The sequence below is a fragment of the Delphinapterus leucas genome, chromosome 14 (genome assembly GCF_059928025.1).
Source record: "Delphinapterus leucas isolate spDelLeu-1000000601 "Yukka" chromosome 14, BTC_Dleu_Yukka2, whole genome shotgun sequence".
In the NCBI taxonomy this organism is placed as follows: Eukaryota; Metazoa; Chordata; class Mammalia; order Artiodactyla; family Monodontidae; genus Delphinapterus; species Delphinapterus leucas.
This window is the reverse complement of record NC_143142.1, coordinates 73,649,244-73,668,140: the sequence shown is the minus strand read 5'-3', so window position 1 is coordinate 73,668,140 and position 18,897 is coordinate 73,649,244. Positions and strand designations below refer to the sequence as shown.

At 47.7% G+C, this 18,897-nt stretch overlaps 1 protein-coding gene and 1 pseudogene across 4 annotated transcripts in view; one reads left to right on the top strand and one right to left on the bottom strand.

Moving 5' to 3' along the window:
• Positions 1-18,897, top strand: part of ALPK2 (alpha kinase 2) — a 159,792-nt gene that overhangs the window by 116,195 nt on the left and 24,700 nt on the right. For 2 of the 3 annotated variants that reach the window (XM_022584377.2, XM_022584376.2), the window contains exons 7-11: positions 919-1,046; positions 1,147-1,182; positions 4,976-5,250; positions 6,753-6,841; positions 18,223-18,440. In XM_022584377.2, the coding sequence (XP_022440085.2) occupies positions 919-1,046; positions 1,147-1,182; positions 4,976-5,250; positions 6,753-6,841; positions 18,223-18,440 (746 nt within the window). The remainder of the gene's footprint in view (positions 1-918; positions 1,047-1,146; positions 1,183-4,975; positions 5,251-6,752; positions 6,842-18,222; positions 18,441-18,897) is intronic. The other variant, XM_022584378.3, reaches the window with a different exon arrangement.
• Positions 445-10,742, bottom strand: LOC149747647 (developmental pluripotency-associated protein 4 pseudogene; annotated as a pseudogene). The gene is made up of 3 exons (XR_016387685.1): positions 10,718-10,742; positions 8,820-9,948; positions 445-5,192 (listed from the first exon to the last, which is right to left on the bottom strand). The product of XR_016387685.1 is annotated as a developmental pluripotency-associated protein 4 pseudogene (transcript).

Genomic DNA, 18,897 nt, shown 5'->3' with positions numbered 1-18,897 from the left:
AATATTTGAGTATTTTTTTGGCAGCAAAGTAAATTTTCTGTTTGAGACTTTGGAACAAAGATTGTGGCTTTAACTCTAATCTCAATTATCCCCGATTTGAGGGCAGGGATCACAAATCACTGGGAGGCAGCTTATCACAGTCAAGAGGAGGGTTCCAGAGTCAGGTTATCTGGTTTAAGTCCTGAGTCTACTCTTATCAGCTGTGTGACCTTAGGCCCCTTGCTTAATCTCACTGTGCCTCTGTTTCCTCTTCTGTGAACTGCGGACAATAATAGTATTTGTTAGATTGCTCCAAGGATGGCATGGAATAGTCCTTAAAATGATGGGCACAATGCCTGACACATATCAAGTGCTCAGTACACGTTAGCCATGACCGTCATCATTGTCACCACCACGTTTTTCTGTTTAGAGCACAGTCCTGGGACTTGAGATTGGGTGGGCAGATGGATGGATGGTCTTTGCTAGGGGAGCACACTATTAAAGTCTTCAGCCCATGAGTCCTTATATACAACAAAGACCCCCCTTCTGTTGTCTCTTACTGTGTCTGGGTTTGGAACTTTCAGGTTTCCTTTGAGCCCAGGACACCTGGATTAGTAACACAACTGAGGAATTCTGAGCAGAAATGTTAACGAAAGCCCCCAGAATTCACATTTTCCATTCTTTGCTCTACTAATGGCAGTCAAACCTCCCAGGTGTTTCCGTGCATTCATATTGCATATTGAAGTGAGGGTGTGAAGCGAAAACATGCTGATCGTCTCCTACAAATAAGTTAACTTTAACAGCTGATCACAATCTTGTCTTTCAGCCAGCCCGTTGGCTGAACTCACGAGGGCAGGGAAGCGTTAGTTTCTTTCTCCTGTTAGAAAAGTGCAACTTCAGAATGATGATGCGTGCCCACGTTCATGTCCCCCACTGCAGAGCAGGAGACAGCTCCACTGTGTCCTTGGCCATCCTTCAAGCCAGTCAGAAGGACCAGGGCCTCTATTCCTGCTGCATCAAGAACGGTTACGGGAAAGTGACTACGGAATTTCACCTCACCACAGAAGGTAAACCTCAGCTTTGCCGTTTCCAGTGAAAACCGCTAGCCCCTACCAGTTCAGAATGCTGATTTGTACTGAAGGCATTCCCTTCTCTGTCATCTTCCAGTTCTCAAACAACTTTCAAGTCACCCAGATGTTAAAGGTAAGCTAACCTGAGCTGGACGTCAGAGGAAACGGGTGCATCCTAAAGCATGAAATATAGGCAATGGTAGAAGCAACATTCCCATCGACTCTTTGAACCAAGTAGGAGAGAGCTCAGGAATGCCTGGGAAACGAATTCATAAGCTATTTCAACCTGACTACAGGGCCTGTGATAAGCGCGTTAGGCTCCAGAGGTCCAGAAGTGAATTATTAAAGAGATCAGACTGTGCAGTTGTTGGGACCGTGTTGGCGAGGGGGCGGGGGGCACTTTTGGGGTTAGACTTTCTCTGTGAAGCACCAGACTTGCATCCAGCCCATCTGCATGGGGTTTTTCAGCCTCTGGCACGTACACAGCATGGTTTTTTGTTTGTTTGTTTGTTTGTTTTACGGGTTTCCTTTTCTCCACATTCTCACCAACACTTGTTATCTCTTATCTTTGTTTTTGAATTTTATTTTACTTTTTTATACAGCAGGTTCTTATTAGTCATCAGTTTTATACACATCCGTGTATACATGTCAATCCCAATCTCCCAATTCATCACACACCCTCACCCCCCGCCCGCTTTCCCCGCTTGGTGTCCCTACGTTTGTTGTCTACATCACACGGCATGTTTTGTTTCTCCAGTTGTTTTACTTTTCAGTTCGACTAGCTGAGCAGATTCCCAAAGAGTCAGGTGTCTAGGAGAATAAGTGCATTCATTCATTCGCATCCTAGTGGAAATGGGAGATGGATTTTTGTGCTTTCCTTTGGCACTTGTGCACTCCTGGTGTAGCAACAAGCTACCAGCTGCCCTCGAACGTTCAGGCTGCCTCTGGGCCACCCACTGAGTCCATGCTGGTCATGTATTTCCTCTTGGGGAAAATTATCCATCCCCAACACACGAGCCCATCCTCACCCAGTGATCTGCTGCCAAACTTTTAACAACCTGCCAGGGGGTTGGGGAGGCCCTGATTTGTACAGTTTTCCAATTTCTGTGGTGCAGATACTCTCATCATGGCCAAGTTTAAACTGCTAGTGTACACCGTATGTGCTGATTTTCTTTTAAGGCAAATAAAAACCCTGAAACCTCTGTGAAAACAAGACAGTACAGATCATCAAGATGCAGTAACGTCTAGTAATTAAAGGCGAGGCGCTGGGATCTCGACTTAGAAATGGTCTAGCAAATACTGTGATATTTATCCAAAACAACAGACTTAAATACCAACTCTTCACAAACCATTCAAGTGTTACATGTCTTTAATGTGTCATGTACTTGCATAATTTAAAATCCCTCCCTATATCTGTCCCCATCCCCCCAAGAATCTAAATATGCAAAAGAATGTCCTTTCTTATATCAAAAACCAAAACGACCTTCAGAAGAAGGTTCCTCTGTTTCGTCAGCTGCTTAGCATCACTGGGCATCCCACCCCAGATTCTTGCTCTGACCTGGTTGATTTAGGTTTGCAGAGACTCGTTTCTCAAGGCTTTACCAGTCAGGAATGAGACCCCAGTGAGGATGAGGTACTGGTCACCGCTATTGTAGCCCTGTGACTCCCACCATTGGGTTGGGGTCTAGACCCTGAAGACATCACCTTCTGCCAGCCACTTCTCCATGAGACTGGGGGTCCAGTTTCAATGGCGCACTGGGCTGGGGAGGCCGTACCTCCCTCTGCCTTTCCATGTACCTTCAGATGAAGAAGTTTCAAATGACTGCTTTATCACCTTTCTTATCTGGAGGAATCTCTCACTAGATATTTTATTTAAATCTCTAGAGGAGGAACATAGAACATTTTACAAATTGATCACTAACTAAAAGTCTAATAAAAGCCCCAAATGAATGATTCAAATAAAGCTAGCACAACTTAATGATGGCACACGTGGCTTTCAAAGAAAAATTCTAAGATGTATTTTTCTTGCATTGTTTTATCCTGGTTAAGTGGACATTTCTGGAAATTATGGACAGGATTATCGAGGATGGTGGAGTCCATGCTTGTCGTGTATTTTTTCTTAGGGAAAATTACTCATCTCCACACATACGCCCATCCCTATACAATACGGCACTAAAAATGTTCCTTTCTATTACTAAGCAGAGAGTCTGGAACAACTTTTGTCTTTAGTTAATTACATTTGAATTTTAAAATACACAAACTTTTAACTTTCAAGAACAATTGAATTTTAGAAACTTTGGGACTTTTGAAGGAAAACAATGTAAATATAGCTCAGATTTATTGGGCTCTGGTGTATATACATAAAACATTTCCTATATTCTTTAAGAGGTCTTGGCAAAATTGTTCATCAATCATGTAACTAGAATTAAGATTTGGGTTGTATAAATAGCATTCCCTCTCCATTTCATTACCTAATTCTAAAATTTAACTTAAACTATACTCTTCTCTATAACTTTCTCGTTCTATTACTTAGCTCTTTCACAGATTACATCCTATCTCCTTTAAAATTTATTTGGGAAAATGTCCCATTTACCTACCTGCTTTCCTGTTCCTCTGCTCCCATTCTCTCTAAACGCCAAATAGGTTAGTCTTCAGGGGCATTCTGCTAGCCCTTGTGAAAGAGTTGCCTTCGAGCAACCCTCTGAATACTCTTTCACTGACACTTTCACCTACTTTTTCTATTTGAAAATCCCCTACCTGCCTCCTTTCTTTCTGACAATAACTAGGTCTAGACACTAATCAATACCCTTTAAGAACAGTCTGTTCCCTTATACTTTTAACTAATCACATTGGTCATAGGCTGCCCTTAAAACATATGATTGGAAAATATTTTTCAAAGAGAAAAATATTTTGCTAAATATTCTAAATAGAAAGGTGAAGTGGGATTTTCACACAACCAGATAGGTGATGTCTATCTCAGAAAGATGAGTTTTCATCGACTTTTGAGGAGTGGAAGGTGGCTTTTTTACAATCTAAACAATCTTATTTCATTGAAAGCCATCTTATTTTCCTCTCTCAGCCAATCAGAAGTCTGACTTGGTCATCTCTAGTGTAAAATGCAACGTTCTGATCAAGTTGATTGTCATCTGAAACACATGCAGAATCAACTCAAACAGCTGATAGAAAACTCAGTACTTTTTACAAGTAGATCCAAAATGATTCTACCTTTTTTCAACTTCCCTTCAGAGGGAGTTCTTTTTACTTGTTTTGGTTTTTTCCCACTTATTTCTTATGACTACCACAGTCATTCTTAACAGAGGCAGTATCACCTCCAAGAGGACAAAACTGGGTCTTGGGGAGGCAAAAGAAAACTTATTTTTGTGTGTTAAGCACAGATAGCCATACCAGATACACAGTACATCTGTGGTATTAAAATTTTCTGTGGAGCAATTGGGGGGGGAAAAGACTAAAAAGAATCCTTGCAGAAGTCAACAATAAAAAAAAAAGATTGGGAAACATTGATCAGGAGATCAGTGATCTAGCAGATGAGTCTTACAACTGGTACCTCCTCCCTCTTCTACATTTCATCTGTCTTTTCAACTTGCTTGAATCACCTTGCATGATTCTGTTCACGTTTTCTGGGTCTGTCTACAGTTCCTTTCCTGGTCTCCCCAGTTCTGTTCCCCCTCTCATCCAATCCACTTCTGTTGCCCTCTCATCCGATCCACTGGGGCCTCACCTCCATGTTCTACATCCTCAGTGAACCATCTCCCCTTCGAGCTATGCCTCTGTTGGGAGTTAGTGTGGTTCCCCCTCCTAGATTCTGTAGGTCAACCTCGTCATTGTCCCTGTGTGGGAATGCTCGTTAGCCAAGGAGCCGGATTGGGGGATGTTCCTGTCCAACGGAAGTTGTGTTATATCTTTAGTATACGAAGAGATTGAATTCAGCCAACTCATCTTCGGAGGAGACTTCCTCAGCGACAGCTACTTCGGGGGCCGTCTGCGCGGTCAGATCGCCACGGAGGAGTTGCACTTTGGGGAAGGGGTCCACCGGAAAGCCTTCCGCAGCAAAGTGATGCAGGGCCTCACACCAGTCTTCAAGCCCGGCCACACCTGTGTGCTCAAGGTGCACAACGCCGTTGCCTACGGGACCAGAAACAATGATGAGCTCATTCAGAGGAACTACAAACTCGCTGCCCAGGTGGGTCCAACTGGCCTGAAAGTGCTGCTTGAGGTGTGAGACGGACCTATGATACCCTGAGATGAAAATCAGACTCAGAATCGATGGGGGGTGTCTCCAAGAGGGTGTCTCTCTCCCTCTGGGGTATGTTTATGAGGGAGTCACTAGATTGAGGCTAAATGCTGGAGATCACATCTCAGCCTCTGAATGATTTCTTGGCCTCGTGCCAGCCAGTTGGGACTAGTCTATGTCTGGGGGCACCTCACCAGTTCCTACCTGGGCTGGGATCACTTCTAGGAATGCTTCCTAGGAAGCCCCATCAGACCCCTAGGGGTTTGAATCTACCTGGACTCAGAATGACATGGGAAGTGGGGTGTCCAAATTACAATGGATGCCAGGATTCCCAGGGATCCTCAAGGACAGCCAAAATCAACGGTAGTTTCCGGAGTGTTTCGGTTTGTTTTAGGGAAGAGGAAGGAGGGTGGGAATATTCAGAAGGGTTAACGTTTGTCCTGTTTCCTGCCTTCCTGAGTTAGGTTCAATGTCCACCCATCAGCTCTGAAGGGAGATTGACCCAAGTCTCTACCTAAGTTCCCTCCTGTGTTACTGAGTCGTAGGACCCTTGAGGCAAGAGGGGAGGGGAGGAAAACACGATCTTCTCCCCCTGCATCACCAGCCCTCCCCCACCCCCGTCCATGCTTTTCACTCCATGCCAGCGCTGGCCAAGCTTTCAGGAGAGCTGGGTCTAGCTCTTTCACAAACTAGGTGCGTTCTGAATTTTTTCTTTAACCTATAAAACGAATAAGCTAGACTCAGATGAATCTCTTGGGTGCTGTCAAACACTGTCCCTCCACGGTCATCTCAGATGTGGCAATGCCGTGTGGGACTTGGTACTCGTGAAGACAACCCCTCTTCTCTGAGCATAGGATTTTGCCAATTGTACTCCTTTCTCCTCCTTCTTTGTTCTTCTCTTTCACTGAATATTCCTTCCATTTCAAGTGCCATCTGGCCCAGTCATGGAAAATCCCCCAGACTCCAGACTCCCACTTAGGAAAAGCAAACTGGATTCTGCTTTCCACTCTGTAGGGCTTTTCTAAACCAACAATCTTGGCAAGGTGTTCATTACTTACAACTCAAGTTACACCTTTGAAGAAGAACCTCAGATGGGATAGCTTATGGGAAATCCAATAGTCCCCGTGCTCTATCTGACATCCTGCCCAGGGACCAGTCCCCTTAGCTCAGGGGTGAACTTCAGCCATGCGGGTTCTAGAAATTTCATAGTTCAGGGACACCTAGCCCTAGAGACCACTTGACCTTCACCCGGATGGTTCCTTCAGATCTCAGAGCTCCTCTGCAAGTGGCCAACTGTAGGCTACATTCACTGTTGCTTCTGTGCCCCCAGCGAAGGGATGGGTTTGGAAATCCATTGGCTTAACCTATATTGGGAAATTTGAGCCTTACCGGGCAATGCTCTCTGAATTTCTTCTAATCACTGGGCTTTCCCATGTACTTCGGTGATCTAGGAGTGCTACGTTCAAAATACCGCCAGATACTATGCCAAGATCTATGCCGCTGAAGCACAGCCTCTGGAAGGCTTTGGAGAAGTGCCAGAGTAAGTATGATTCCCTCTTGTGTTCCCCCCCTCTAATTTGTTGGGGACTTGCGGGGCACTGAGGGATGAGAGGGTGAGAAGAAACAGTAGGACACACATTTCAACTGGTGTCTGTCTGTAAGCTCTAAGAGGGCACACACAGCTGCTATCCTATTCTTCACTGAGTCACCAGAGGCTTGCAGAAAAAGACTTGCTAGATATTTCAGTAAATGTGTGTATGTATGGAATAATTAAATAAATGCATATACCATGTTAAATAGAAAATGTATCTACTCTCATGGGTATTACATTGTCTAAACCATAACCAAATAGAACAGGAGTCCTGTGATGAAAATAAATATGGTGCTGTGTCAGGGAAGAATGAGCTGGGTGATCAGGAACATAGGAGCATAGTACCCGATTCCTGGAACCCTACAGAGGTAAACTACACTGACTTTTATCCACTCGTTGACTAAATGTCGATTGGCACAAGCATATGTTGGGGTGTCTGGAGCTTGTATTTACTGATCTGCTTATCTGGTTGAGATCATAAATGGGAAGAGAAAAGGCTGTGCCAGTGCACGTTGGAAACTTCAGACAGACCAGTCATTTGCATATGAGTAGAAACTGGGAAAGGAGAGGAAAGAAGGAAGGGACTCTTGTCTGCATTATCTCTGTTAACTCACGAAATGGAAAAAAAAAACAACCCTGAGGTGGTATGTTGGACACACCATGTATAAAGTCTAATGCTTGCTGTTCTTCTCCAAGAAATGCTTAACATACTTCGTATACAAGCAGTTCTCAGCAACTTCAAGAAAAATTATCATAATGCAAAGAAAACCACTTTCAATTGTGTTTCTGTTAAGTACGCTAAGACGGCAATCTGGCCTGGGTTGTCATGAGAACTCGTCCTGTTCTTGCTTCTCCAGCCCCCTCTTCCTGCTCTGTCCTCTTCAGTTCCTCCTTGAGGAGGAAGAATCCACCCGTAATCAGTCCACCAGGCGTGGAACCACAGCGCCCTTCCGCAGGGGCACACCCAAGCTTTGTGCAGCTTGACTCATTACACAACTTGGGGGCTTTTCTAAGGAAAAGAACACAGTTATGAATATCAAGACGTGTCCAGGGACTTGGAAAGGGTCTGTGCGGGTGAAGGACAAGGGCTTAATCAGCTTCCGAGTAAATCTGTCACCGCCCTGGAGACAGGTGAGGATGTTTTGGTATCCAAATACATTTCCTTCCTTACTGCGGGAGGATTTGTGAACTCCTGGACGAGGACAGTACATGGAAGGATAAGGGTCCAAAAAAGGGCATCTGTGCCTGATTCCATGTTCACTGAACCAAAAATCAGGATCCCATACTGGAAACACACAGCATTCTTTTTTTTTTTTTTTAAACTTTAAAAACTTTTGAAACAAAAGTTGGTACAACACCTGTATATTCTGCACCTCATTGACCAACTGTTAATAGTTAATTCAATATTCTTTCTGTAGATTCTGTGTACATATTCCTATATAACCACAACAGCTATCAAAACCAACACATTTAACATTGCTATAGTATCACCTAATATCCAATTTATATTAAAATTTCCCCTATTATTCCAAAAACACCCTTTTTACTAGAGGAACTGTAACTTATCATTCATTCCAGGACACTTAAAAAATTATGTATAAAACTTAAAGTAAAAATAGACATCTTAAGTGCATAGCTCTGAATATTTACATATAGCTATGTCTAAGAGACTGCTACGCCAAACAAGGGGGTCTCTTAATTATGCCGGGACAACAGGTATAATCAGGACTGATTGCTTCCTTGTGAAGCGATGCATATTACATCTTTTTGGCAAGAAGATTGTCAGTGACATACTGTGTCACATCAGAAGACACATTTCGGTTTGAACCATTCCTGGCGATGATAGGTTTGAATATTGGTTACAGTGAACATAACCAGGTTTCAAGTTCTGTCTATAAGCCCCGTCTTCCCCAGTGTAGAAACTTACCGGAGGCCCTTTCAGGTAAATTAATTCCATTCAGTGAGTTCATATTTGTAAAATGTCTCATCTCCTTCCTCCTCTGCCCTCTTAGGGCCGGGGCTCTTTGCAGAGAGAGCCACTTGCACCGTGGCTTCCTGTCAGGCAGTTCACAGGCTTTTTTTTCCCCCTGCAACTGGCCAGGCTGTGTCCCCCTGTAAGCAGGAAGCATGGAGAGTGTGGAGCGGCCCACAGTTCAGCTGTCAAGGGGCACCACGGAGTGGATTGTGGTCACTTCTCTATCGTTAACTATCACTATAGCTGAACCCTTTTTCCGGGTGGTGTAGCCTCACCGCAGGCTTTTCGCTGATGGTTGATTCCTATGAACACACTCAGGGCGCAGCGTGTGGTTCCCCCAGGTGTTGGGTGGAAAGTTGCCGGCAGGAAGGGAGAAGCGTGCAGAGCCCCTCCTCGGTTTTTCAAGAACCCAAGCCTGTCCGGCATGAAACTGTAATGAGCCCAGCCCTAGTGGGGGAGCAGGGAGACTTCGCCCCTGGACCACGCACCACCTGACCACACCGGCCTCCTGTGATTCCACTGAGTCTGTCTTCTCGGCCCGGCTACAGTTCTGCTCCAGGAAGCAAGCACAGCCTCTGGGTCAGCAGTTGACATGATTGTATTAACTCCCTCAAGGAGAGCAGTAGGTCTTCAAGGGCGGGTGCCCCCTCCTCAGGAGGAGCAGCCACTTTAGGAGAATTGGTCCCACCAAAAGACATCTTTTTATCAGCACTTTCCAGAGGTAGCTCCCCCTTGTCTATCTTTTATCTTCGGCATGCTGATAGGATCCTGGCCTCTTCTGCTGTGGCAGGAATGCTTTTGGAGGAAGGTGAACAGCTCACAGGGCTGCTTCTGTCCGTCTCACTTCCGGCCTCTGGTTCTTGGTGGTAATCGCTGGCGCCAAGCCTGCAAAACGTCTTGGTGAATCAGGCTGACGGCGTGGGGGGGGGGGGGTTGGCGGGCGGCAGGTTAGAAGGTAAGGGAGGTATGGGTGTCTTCTTCTGAGGTCTTAGGCTGTCACAACACTGTGGCATCTTTTGTGGACAGGAAGCTTTGTCATTTTTCACAGATCATTTCTTTGGGTCCCCTTCGCCGAGTCTGCCTGTGTATTTGGTTCAGCAGAAGCCCCCGTTCCTCTGCCGCTTCTGCTGACGTCGATTTGAATTTGCAGCTTGCATGTTCTTTCTGTGACTCTGGAGTTCCTCTCCTGTTCGTTTGCTCTCTCCGTTTTACCAACCTTGACTTCCTTTCTGAGCACGAGGACTCCCCTTACTTCTGAAACGGCCCCAGGCCTAAGGTCCACGCGGCTTCCTCAAAGGCCTCTGTGCTTGAAACCACGTTAGCAAAGGTGTAAGTGAGCGGGGTTTGAGAGGAGAGGGCACGGGGGGGCGCGTGTGTCTCTGGAGGGGTAGGGATGATTCGGACGCCCACCCGTCAGCCTCTAGATGCTCCGCTGAGCAGGGAGGACGTGCAGGGCCCACGGAGACGTGGCCACTTGGCAGATGGCTGTGAGGGGAGGGGCAGAACAAAGGGGGGAGGGCCTCAGCACGATCCCTGCAAGGAGGCAGCCAGTGAGGGGAAAGGGCTCCCAAGCGGCGAGCCAAGGGAGGGCGGCCAGCGGGTTCCCCGCCATGCCTCAGGCTCCTCTGCAGATCCAGGGCGCGAGGCTGCGTGGTTGGCCTGCCTGGGGTGGGGATGTGTTTATTTCCAGACCGGGAAGCTGGCCCTGCGCTTCCCTTTTCTGGGCGGGTGGGTCTAGAAGAGAAAACCCTCCGCATTCCGGCAGCTTCTGGTTTTGAATTTGTGAATGACAGTAGAGTCAGCGTTCTTCACGCAAAGGATCCCCCTGGGCAGGGACCATGACTAGTTACCACCCTGAATCACGGCCAGCTCCATCTCTGGTTTTTAGGGCTATGGAACGAATAAGAACCCAGTAAACCCTGAACACCCTTTTGCCCTGCGGCAGGGTCAGTGGCCAGCTGTCTTCAGGGCGTCCTCAGGAGGCAACCTGGATGCCCCAAATCCTGCAGAAATGACCAAGTTGTCAGAGGGAGGCTGGGGACACCCCAGGCTGATTTCAGGGGCGCTGGGAAGGGCCCACTGCCCCAGGTGGGCCCACCAGCCCCCTGGCTAATACTTGACATTTCTTTGATAAAAGAAGACACAAACGCTTTCATCCTAGAAGTAGAAATAGTGCTTAAAATGACTCCCGCCGTGATTAGTAATCGGAGAACGTTGGTGTTTGAAGGGTCGGCCACTTGGTGTCTTAAAGGACATTGTCCTGGTCCAGAAATGCTCCCGAGAGAGATGGGGCGGGAAAGGAGGCATCCTCCTCACATTTTCTCAAGGAAATACTCGTAAATGACAGAGGAGGATAAATATGTTCCCTTCAAAAGCTCTGGGGGCTTAATCTGCCTGCAGAGTCGTTTCTTTGAAATGTTACCTTTTGTGTCTTTAAAATTCACTTGAATTTTGTATTCTTCCCTCTTTGTCTGTTTAATATAAAAATGTTTTCCCAACAATCTTTGACTCAGACACCTGTGTGTAGCCTCCAGCTGAACTCCCAGGAGGAGGCAGGATGTGGGTGGAAACAGCACAGGCCCGGATGCTCTCCACGCTCTGGGAGAATCCTCTCTGCTCTGTTCTCACCCCTGGGGAAGCAGGCGGCGCCCTGTGGTGTGAGTGCAGACCCGGCCAGGGTGCCCAACTCAAGCCTCCCTTCAAAGTAAGAGGCCTTCACCCTCATCTCACTGGAAAAGGGGACCCACGTCCCCACAGAGAGAGAAATGATGGTAGTGTCTGTGATAGTATTTTTGAAGGGAGAAAGGAGGCCACCGGCCCTGCTGCCCTCATGACTTTTCCTAAGCTTGGATTTGGTTACTAAGTGTTGCAGAATTGTTCTATATCTTTACCTGTAGACATTCTGACGCAAAACCTGGGCCACTTCTGAGGCCTTTTCATGATAGGGCTCTTTTTATGGTTTTACTAAGAGAACTGACACCAGCCATTCCCCTCCCCAACCCAGGTGACCATCACTGGACGCAGGTGACTGTCACACCATTAATGTTTTTCTTGTGTGTGTGTGGCACTTAGACCCTTCCAGAAGCCTTCTTTCTGAGCCTTTAAATATATCGACAGTTGTTAGGGGCCTGCATTAGGGACTTATACCTATTTGTCTACCCATTTGACAAATAATCTGTATTAAAAATACTTTTTACATTCATGAACATCAAAAAAATCAGCATCTCACCTTTTCCTTGGGGTGGCTATCGTGATTTCTACTTTAAGTCCTTGAAAATGATCAACACTTAACTAGGTGACCGCTTCTCTGACTGTCTACAAGTTTGTCAGATCAGATCCTATATCAGTTTAATGGTTGTGACTGGAAGGGGTGCTACCGGCCTCTAGTGAGATGCGGCCAGAGGTGTTGCTAAACATCCTGTAATGCACAGGACAGCCCCACAATGAGAAACTATCTGGCCCCAAAGTTCAATAATGCTGAGACTGAGAAACTTTGTCCTATATAAACATTCATTCATTTTTGCCAAACGCTGTGCACGTACCATGCGCCAGGCTTTGTTCCATGCTAGGTGATGGGCACTTAAAGAATACAAAGAAAATGCAATAGGTTCTTGCGCCTCACAGCCAGTGGGAGTGCAAGGCATGTAGGACAAAACCCAGTGTGCTGGGGCTTCCCTGGTGGCGCAGTGGTTGAGAGTCCGCCTGCCGATGCAGGGGACGCGGGTTCGTGCCCCGTTCCGGGAAGGTCCCACATGCCGCGGAGCGGCTGGGCCCGTGAGCCATGGCCGCTGAGCCTGCGCGTCCGGAGCCTGTGCTCTGTAACGGGAGAGGCCACAACAGCGAGAGGCCCGCGTGCCGCAAAAAAAAACCAAAAAAACCCCACAAAAAACAACCCAGTGTGCTGGCATGAAGTGCAAGGAGTTATGGGGACATGGAGGAGGTAGGGGCTCTGGAAAAGCTCCCAGGAGGAGGAGGGTGTTGAAGAATGAGTAGGAGTTTGCCAGATGGAGAGCAAGGGTGGAGAACTGCCAGCAAAGGGAACAGCGTGTTCAAAGAAAGAAATGAAGAGTGGTGAAAGAAGGTTTTCAAGGAGATGGAAAATGCTCAGTAAATCTAGAGTACTGGCAGGGTAGAAAAAAGGGGGGCAGAGAAAGAGGCCAGAGGCAGGTTGGGGGTCAGAATGCAAAGAAGTTTCAATGCTCAGCTAATGAGCATCGGGGCGAGAGGGAGACAGGGGCTAACCGGAAGCTTTCAGCAGGGGAGCCTTGAGCAACGGAGCAGACATGTTGTTGTTGTTGTTGTTGTTGTTTTTCGGTACGCGGGCCTCTCACTGCTGTGGCTTCTCCCGTTGCGGAGCACAGGCTACGGACGCGCAGGCTCAGCGGCCATGGCTCACGGGCCCAGCCGCTCCGCAGCATGTGGGACCCTCCCGGACCAGGGCACGAACCTGTGTCCCCTGCATCGGCAGGCGGACTCCCAATAACTGCGCCACCAGGGAAGCCCCTGTTGTTTTTAATAGAGTTTAATCTTTGAATAGTTTTAGGTTCACGGCAAAATTGAATGGAGGGGACAGATTTCCCACATCCTCTCAGGCTCCACACATACACAGCCTCCCCCATTACCAACATCCCCCAACAGACGGGAACGTCTGTTATAATTGAATCCACATTGACACATCATCGTCACCCTAAGTCCACAGTGTACATTAGGGTTGTACATCTGTGGGTTTGGACAAATGTCTAGTGACACTATAACGAATGATAACTATAATGTATCATACAGAGTAGTTTCATTGCCCTAAAAATCCTCTGTGCGGATGTGGCTCTTAGAGCTATCTGTCTGTCAGCGATGGATATCCAAGGACAAGGCCCAGAGGCTGGATGTGGTGAGACCAGCCTGAAACTTGTTTCTGTCGCCCAAGAAAGAGGCAGTGACAGTGGAAGTAAGCCATGGCCATGGGGAGTTTGAGAGGAAAGAATGGGCTTGCGTGACATTCGGTAGGTAGGTGTGTTTAACCAGACTTCATGGAAGGAGTAAAAAGGGAGAGAAGGTTGACTATGAACTTGGGAGACTGGGTAGACAATGCCGCCACTTGAAGACAGTATAGGCAGGGAGAAGACTCATGTAGGTGTAAGGCGAGGTGAATACTTTTGCGTGGGCCGAGTCTGAGGTTTGTGGTCTCTGTGGCCCATCAGACTGCAGCAATTCAATCATCTAAGCCTGGAGCAGAAAGAGAAGGGAGGCAGTGCGCTGGTTTGCTGGGCATCTGCACACAGATGATCACAGCAACTGTGCAAGTGGTGGGCTTACCTGCGTGGAGTGCATAGGACAAGGGGAGGGAAGGACCAAGGATGGAAGCTCGAGAAACACGAACATGCAGGGCTCGGAGTCAGTGCTGAGCAGGGGCCGGCAAATGCTCAGGGACAACATCAGTGGAACAAGAGCCAGGAGGGGACACTGTCCCCAGAGTCCAGGCAAGAGGGTGATTCTGGAGGGCAAAAGGGGTCAACACTGTGAGAAGCTTATTAGTTATCTATTTAATGACCTACCGTATTGGACAGGGAACTCTAGTCAATACTCTATTGTGGCCTATATGGGAAAAGAATCTAAAGAGAGTGGATGTCTGCATATGTATAACTGATTCACTTTGCTGTACAGCAGAAACTAACGCAGCATTGTAAGCCAACTATACGCCAATAAAAATTAAACAAACACTGTCAGATGCTGCGGAAGGATCCTGGGGAATAATCAGAGGCCATCAGAATGGATGACCACAGCAGGCGGGGACTTTGTAAGATGAGGGGTAATGGGTCAAAGAGGGAATTGGAACTGAGGCCATGGATACAAATGGAGGTGCCCCTTTCAAGAAGTGAAGGAAACAAGGAAAATCAGAGTGAAATCTAAGGGCAAAGTCCCCCCAAAGGAAGGGCAGTGCTGGTTGTTTTTAAGATGGGGAGACAAGAACATGTTTGTGACCTTGAGGCAGAGAGAAGAAACAAAAGAATTCACCAACAGAAGACAAAACTTGAGACCAGGGCTGGGCAAACCCTTTCTGCAAAGGGCCAGATAGTAACTCTTTTAGGCTGTGTAGGTCCATAGGCAAAATCAACGCTATTATGTAGATGCTTATGTAACAATAAAGAAAACCAATATCTACAAATCTTTATTGATGAATTATACAGGTTTTGTAATAGAAGAATGGAATTCTTTCTTTTTAAATAGCATTTTGCTAACGTTTTAAAGTAACTTTGCTTACATTTGGGGTTCAGAGTTAGTGTTCCCTAAAAGCCAATCAATTGCAGATGTTCACCTGTAAAAACCATTCTTGTGGGCTGTATGAAAACAGGCATCTGACTGGAGCTGGCCCCTAGGTAACAGGGTGCGGACCCTGCTGTACACGTATTTTCCTGTGGTGAGTAGTAGGTGAGGTGGGTTCATGTGTACCCTTTCACAAGCTCTCATGCAGTTTATTCCTCGCCTGGTGACAAAAGGGAATGGGCAGTTGTGACACCAGATCTGTTCAGTGCTGGACCAACTGCATCTGGGAAGGGGTCGGGCGGGAGGCAGAGCATCACTGGGTGGAACTCAGAAGCGTCGGGGAAGCTTCAGGCCAGGCCAGGTAGGGTGCAGAGAGGACCAGGACGTGGGACTCGGACTGGCTTGCGCGGGTGCGCACGGAGGGAGCCTGAGCTGTGGGTACCAAGCACGGGCGTGGAGTTGTTGGATGGCCTCCCTCTTGCCTCCCACTCTGCCAGCTTATTCCTCCTTAGTCTTCACAACTCAGGCCACACACACCTGGCTGCTGACTGTCTTTATTAGCTGGGAGTTGGGGGTTAGATGTCCCTCCTCTGGGCACCTCCCCAACGACTGCCCTTGGAAAGCAGGGACTGTGTCTCTCGTCTCCCCTCCCCTGAATCTTTGAGATCCTGACACAAGCTATTCAGCAGATTTTTGTTGAAGGGAAAGAATGCCAATCAACTCTACAGACGTTGGGGTGGAGGCAAATGACTAGTTCAGTTTTTGCCATGTTAAATTTTTTTTTTTTTTGGCTGCGTTGGGCCTTTGTTGCTGCGCGCGGGCTTTCTCTAGTTGCAGCGAGCGGGGGCTACTCTTCGTTGCGGTGCGCGGGCTTCTCATTGCAGTGGCTTCTCTTGTTGTGGAGCACGGGCTCTAGTCGCGTGGGCTTCAGTAGCTGTGGCACGTGGGCTCAGTAGTTGCGGCACATGGGCTCAGTAGTTGTGGCTTGCAGGCTTAGTTGCTCTGCGGCATGTGGGATCTTCCTGGACCAGGTCTTGAACCCGTGTCCCCTGCATTGGCAGGCAGATCCTTAACCACTGCGCCATGGCAGGGAAGTCCTGCCATGTTAAATCTGAGACGCCTTTTAGGCATCAAGTGTAGATGGAGAGTAGGCAGCTGGAGATGTGAGTTGGGAGTTCAGGGGAGAGGTCTGGGCTGGAGATATAAATGTGGAAACTGCCGACATATGAACTGTATTTAAAACAAGGAGGGTCAGTAGGGAACATGTGCAGAGTGAGCAGAGCTATCCCAGGGCGTGCCAGGGGGTAAAGGTTGGGGAGAAATGAGGAACCAGGAAAGGAGACAGGAAGTAGCCAGTGAAGCAGAAAGAAAACCAAGAGGAAGTGAGTTTCTGGAAGCCACGGGAAAGTGTCTTAAAAAGAAGTGAGCGATCCAGTGTCCAGTGCCATTGAGGGCGAGTGAGATGAGGGCTGAGAAGGGACAATTAGCCTCAGCAACATGGTGCTTGTGGTGCCCTTGACCGAGGCTTCTTTAAGCAGGAAGGTCACTTTGAGTGGATTCAAGACTGAATGGGAGGGAAGTGTACAACTGATTTGGGCTTTGATGTAAACGGTGGGTCGGTAGTGGGGGTGGGTTATGAGGTCCACAGGCTGAGTAGAGTCATTACTCTCTGTTGCTGTTGGGAATGAGTCTGTAGGGGGAAACCCTGGTGGGAGAGAGAGTGGGGAGCCATCACTGGAACAGTATCCTTGAGCATCAGGGAGGGGTTGGGATACAGGGCACCAGCGGAGAGATGGTTCAGGTAGCAGCAAGGAGGGCTCCTCCACAGTAGATGGTGGGCAGGCAGAGGACATGGGCACTGACCTTGGGAGGCAGGAACACGTGGTGGGTGTAGCTGTGAGAATTTCTTATTGTTTCAGTTTTCACAGTCCAACAGGAAGCAAGGTCCTCATCTGAGAGTGAGGCTGGGGAGAAGGCGTGGGCAGTCTGAGGAGAGAGGAGCAGGTTGGGGATAATCATCTAGGACGGTGTGACGGTGAATGGGTCAGTGCAGGATCTGATCACCTCTCCACCTCCAGCTGCCATTGTTCTCACATGGCCTCCTTCCTATGTCCCGCGTCTGCCCTTTCACGCTCCATACCACACAGGGTGGCAGGGTGATCCCTGTCACATGCAAGTTTGATCATGTCACTCCTGTATACAAAACCCTCCAGTGGCTTCTGTTCCTGCTCAGTACAAAGGGCAAAGTTTCTCAAGTGGCCCAGACTCCCCAAGGTCCAGCTCCCCATTTTCTCCCATCCTCACGCAAACCACCACGCTCCCCTTGCTCGATGCTCTCCAGCCACATCGGCCCCTCGCTGCTGTTCGAACACGCCCCACATGCTCCTGCCCAGGGCCTCTTCCCTTTGCTGTTCCTTCTACTTGGAATGTTCCTTCCATAGACGTCCTCATGGCTCTCTCCGTGCCCACCTCCTACAGGTCTCTGCTCAAATGTCCTTTACGATCAAGGCCTTCTCTGACCTCCCTAAATAAAATCGCAACCCCTCCTCTACACCCTGTGCTACCTCTCTCCTCTCCACTGCTTTAGTTTTCTTCATATAGCACAGGGCACTAGACGCTTGTTTATTGTCTGTCTCCTTCATTTAAATGGAAGATCCCTGAGAGCAGAGCCTCTTTTCTTTACTGCTGTTTTCTGGAACAGTGTCTGGAAGAGTGTCTGACACATAGAAGCCACTGAATGAATATTTGTTGACTGAAAGGAAGGATGGATGGAAGGGTGGATAGATGCTGGATGGATGGATATATTAGTCACCTGACCAATGGGTCATTGAGGCTTGCCTATAATGAAGACATTCATTGCTACATGAGCAATTGAACTCCATCCCAAGGAGGAGTTTCTCACCAACTGTAGGAACAAATAAAAGGAACACATCCTTTTATCCACTGAACAATCATGGGGGAATTTTTAGTCTACAGCTGATGGAACCCAGGGATTTATGCTGCAGCTCCCTACTCCTCCAGCCCAGGATAGAATATCCCCGCCATCTTTATTCCCATCTAAGAACACGATGTGTGCCCACGTTCTCTTCCCTTCCAGGATCATTCCTATTTTCCTTATCCATCGACCTGAGAACAATATCCCATACGCAACAGTGGAGGAAGAGCTGATTGGAGAATTTGTGAAGTATTCCATCAGGGATGGGAAGGAGATAAACTTCTTGAGAAGAGAATCGGAGGCTGGTCAGAAATGTTGCACCTTCCAGCACTGGGTCTACCAGAAAACAAGTGGCTGCCTCCTGGTCACAGACATGCAGGGTGAGGAGAGCAGCTTGGCCTGGGCTCCAGGGATGCTGTGGGCCTGGGATGTTCCTGGGGGGTGGGGCGGAGGGAGAGGTCTGCTGGGTACAGACTCTAAGCACCTTCACCAGCAGAAAGTGTTACTAATGTCTCGTCAGAAACAAAGCAACAAAGGAGCCCTAAACGAGCAACTCAGTGGAGTAACAAAGTACATTTTAATAATTCATTCTAGTAGCACCTTCCCATTACAACAGGTAACCAAAAACTGGCGCTCTATATCCTCAATAGGCACAAATTCAGACGTACACATGAAAATCCAGATGTACCAAAAGATACATTAAAATGTAAGAATTCACTCTTAATAGGCGAAAGGATCTTTCACAGTTGCTTTAGATTTCAGGCTCTGCTGGTGAATTTACAGCATGTTTTCAGTTTATACCCACATTCTGGGGAATACATTTGTTGTATGAAGTAG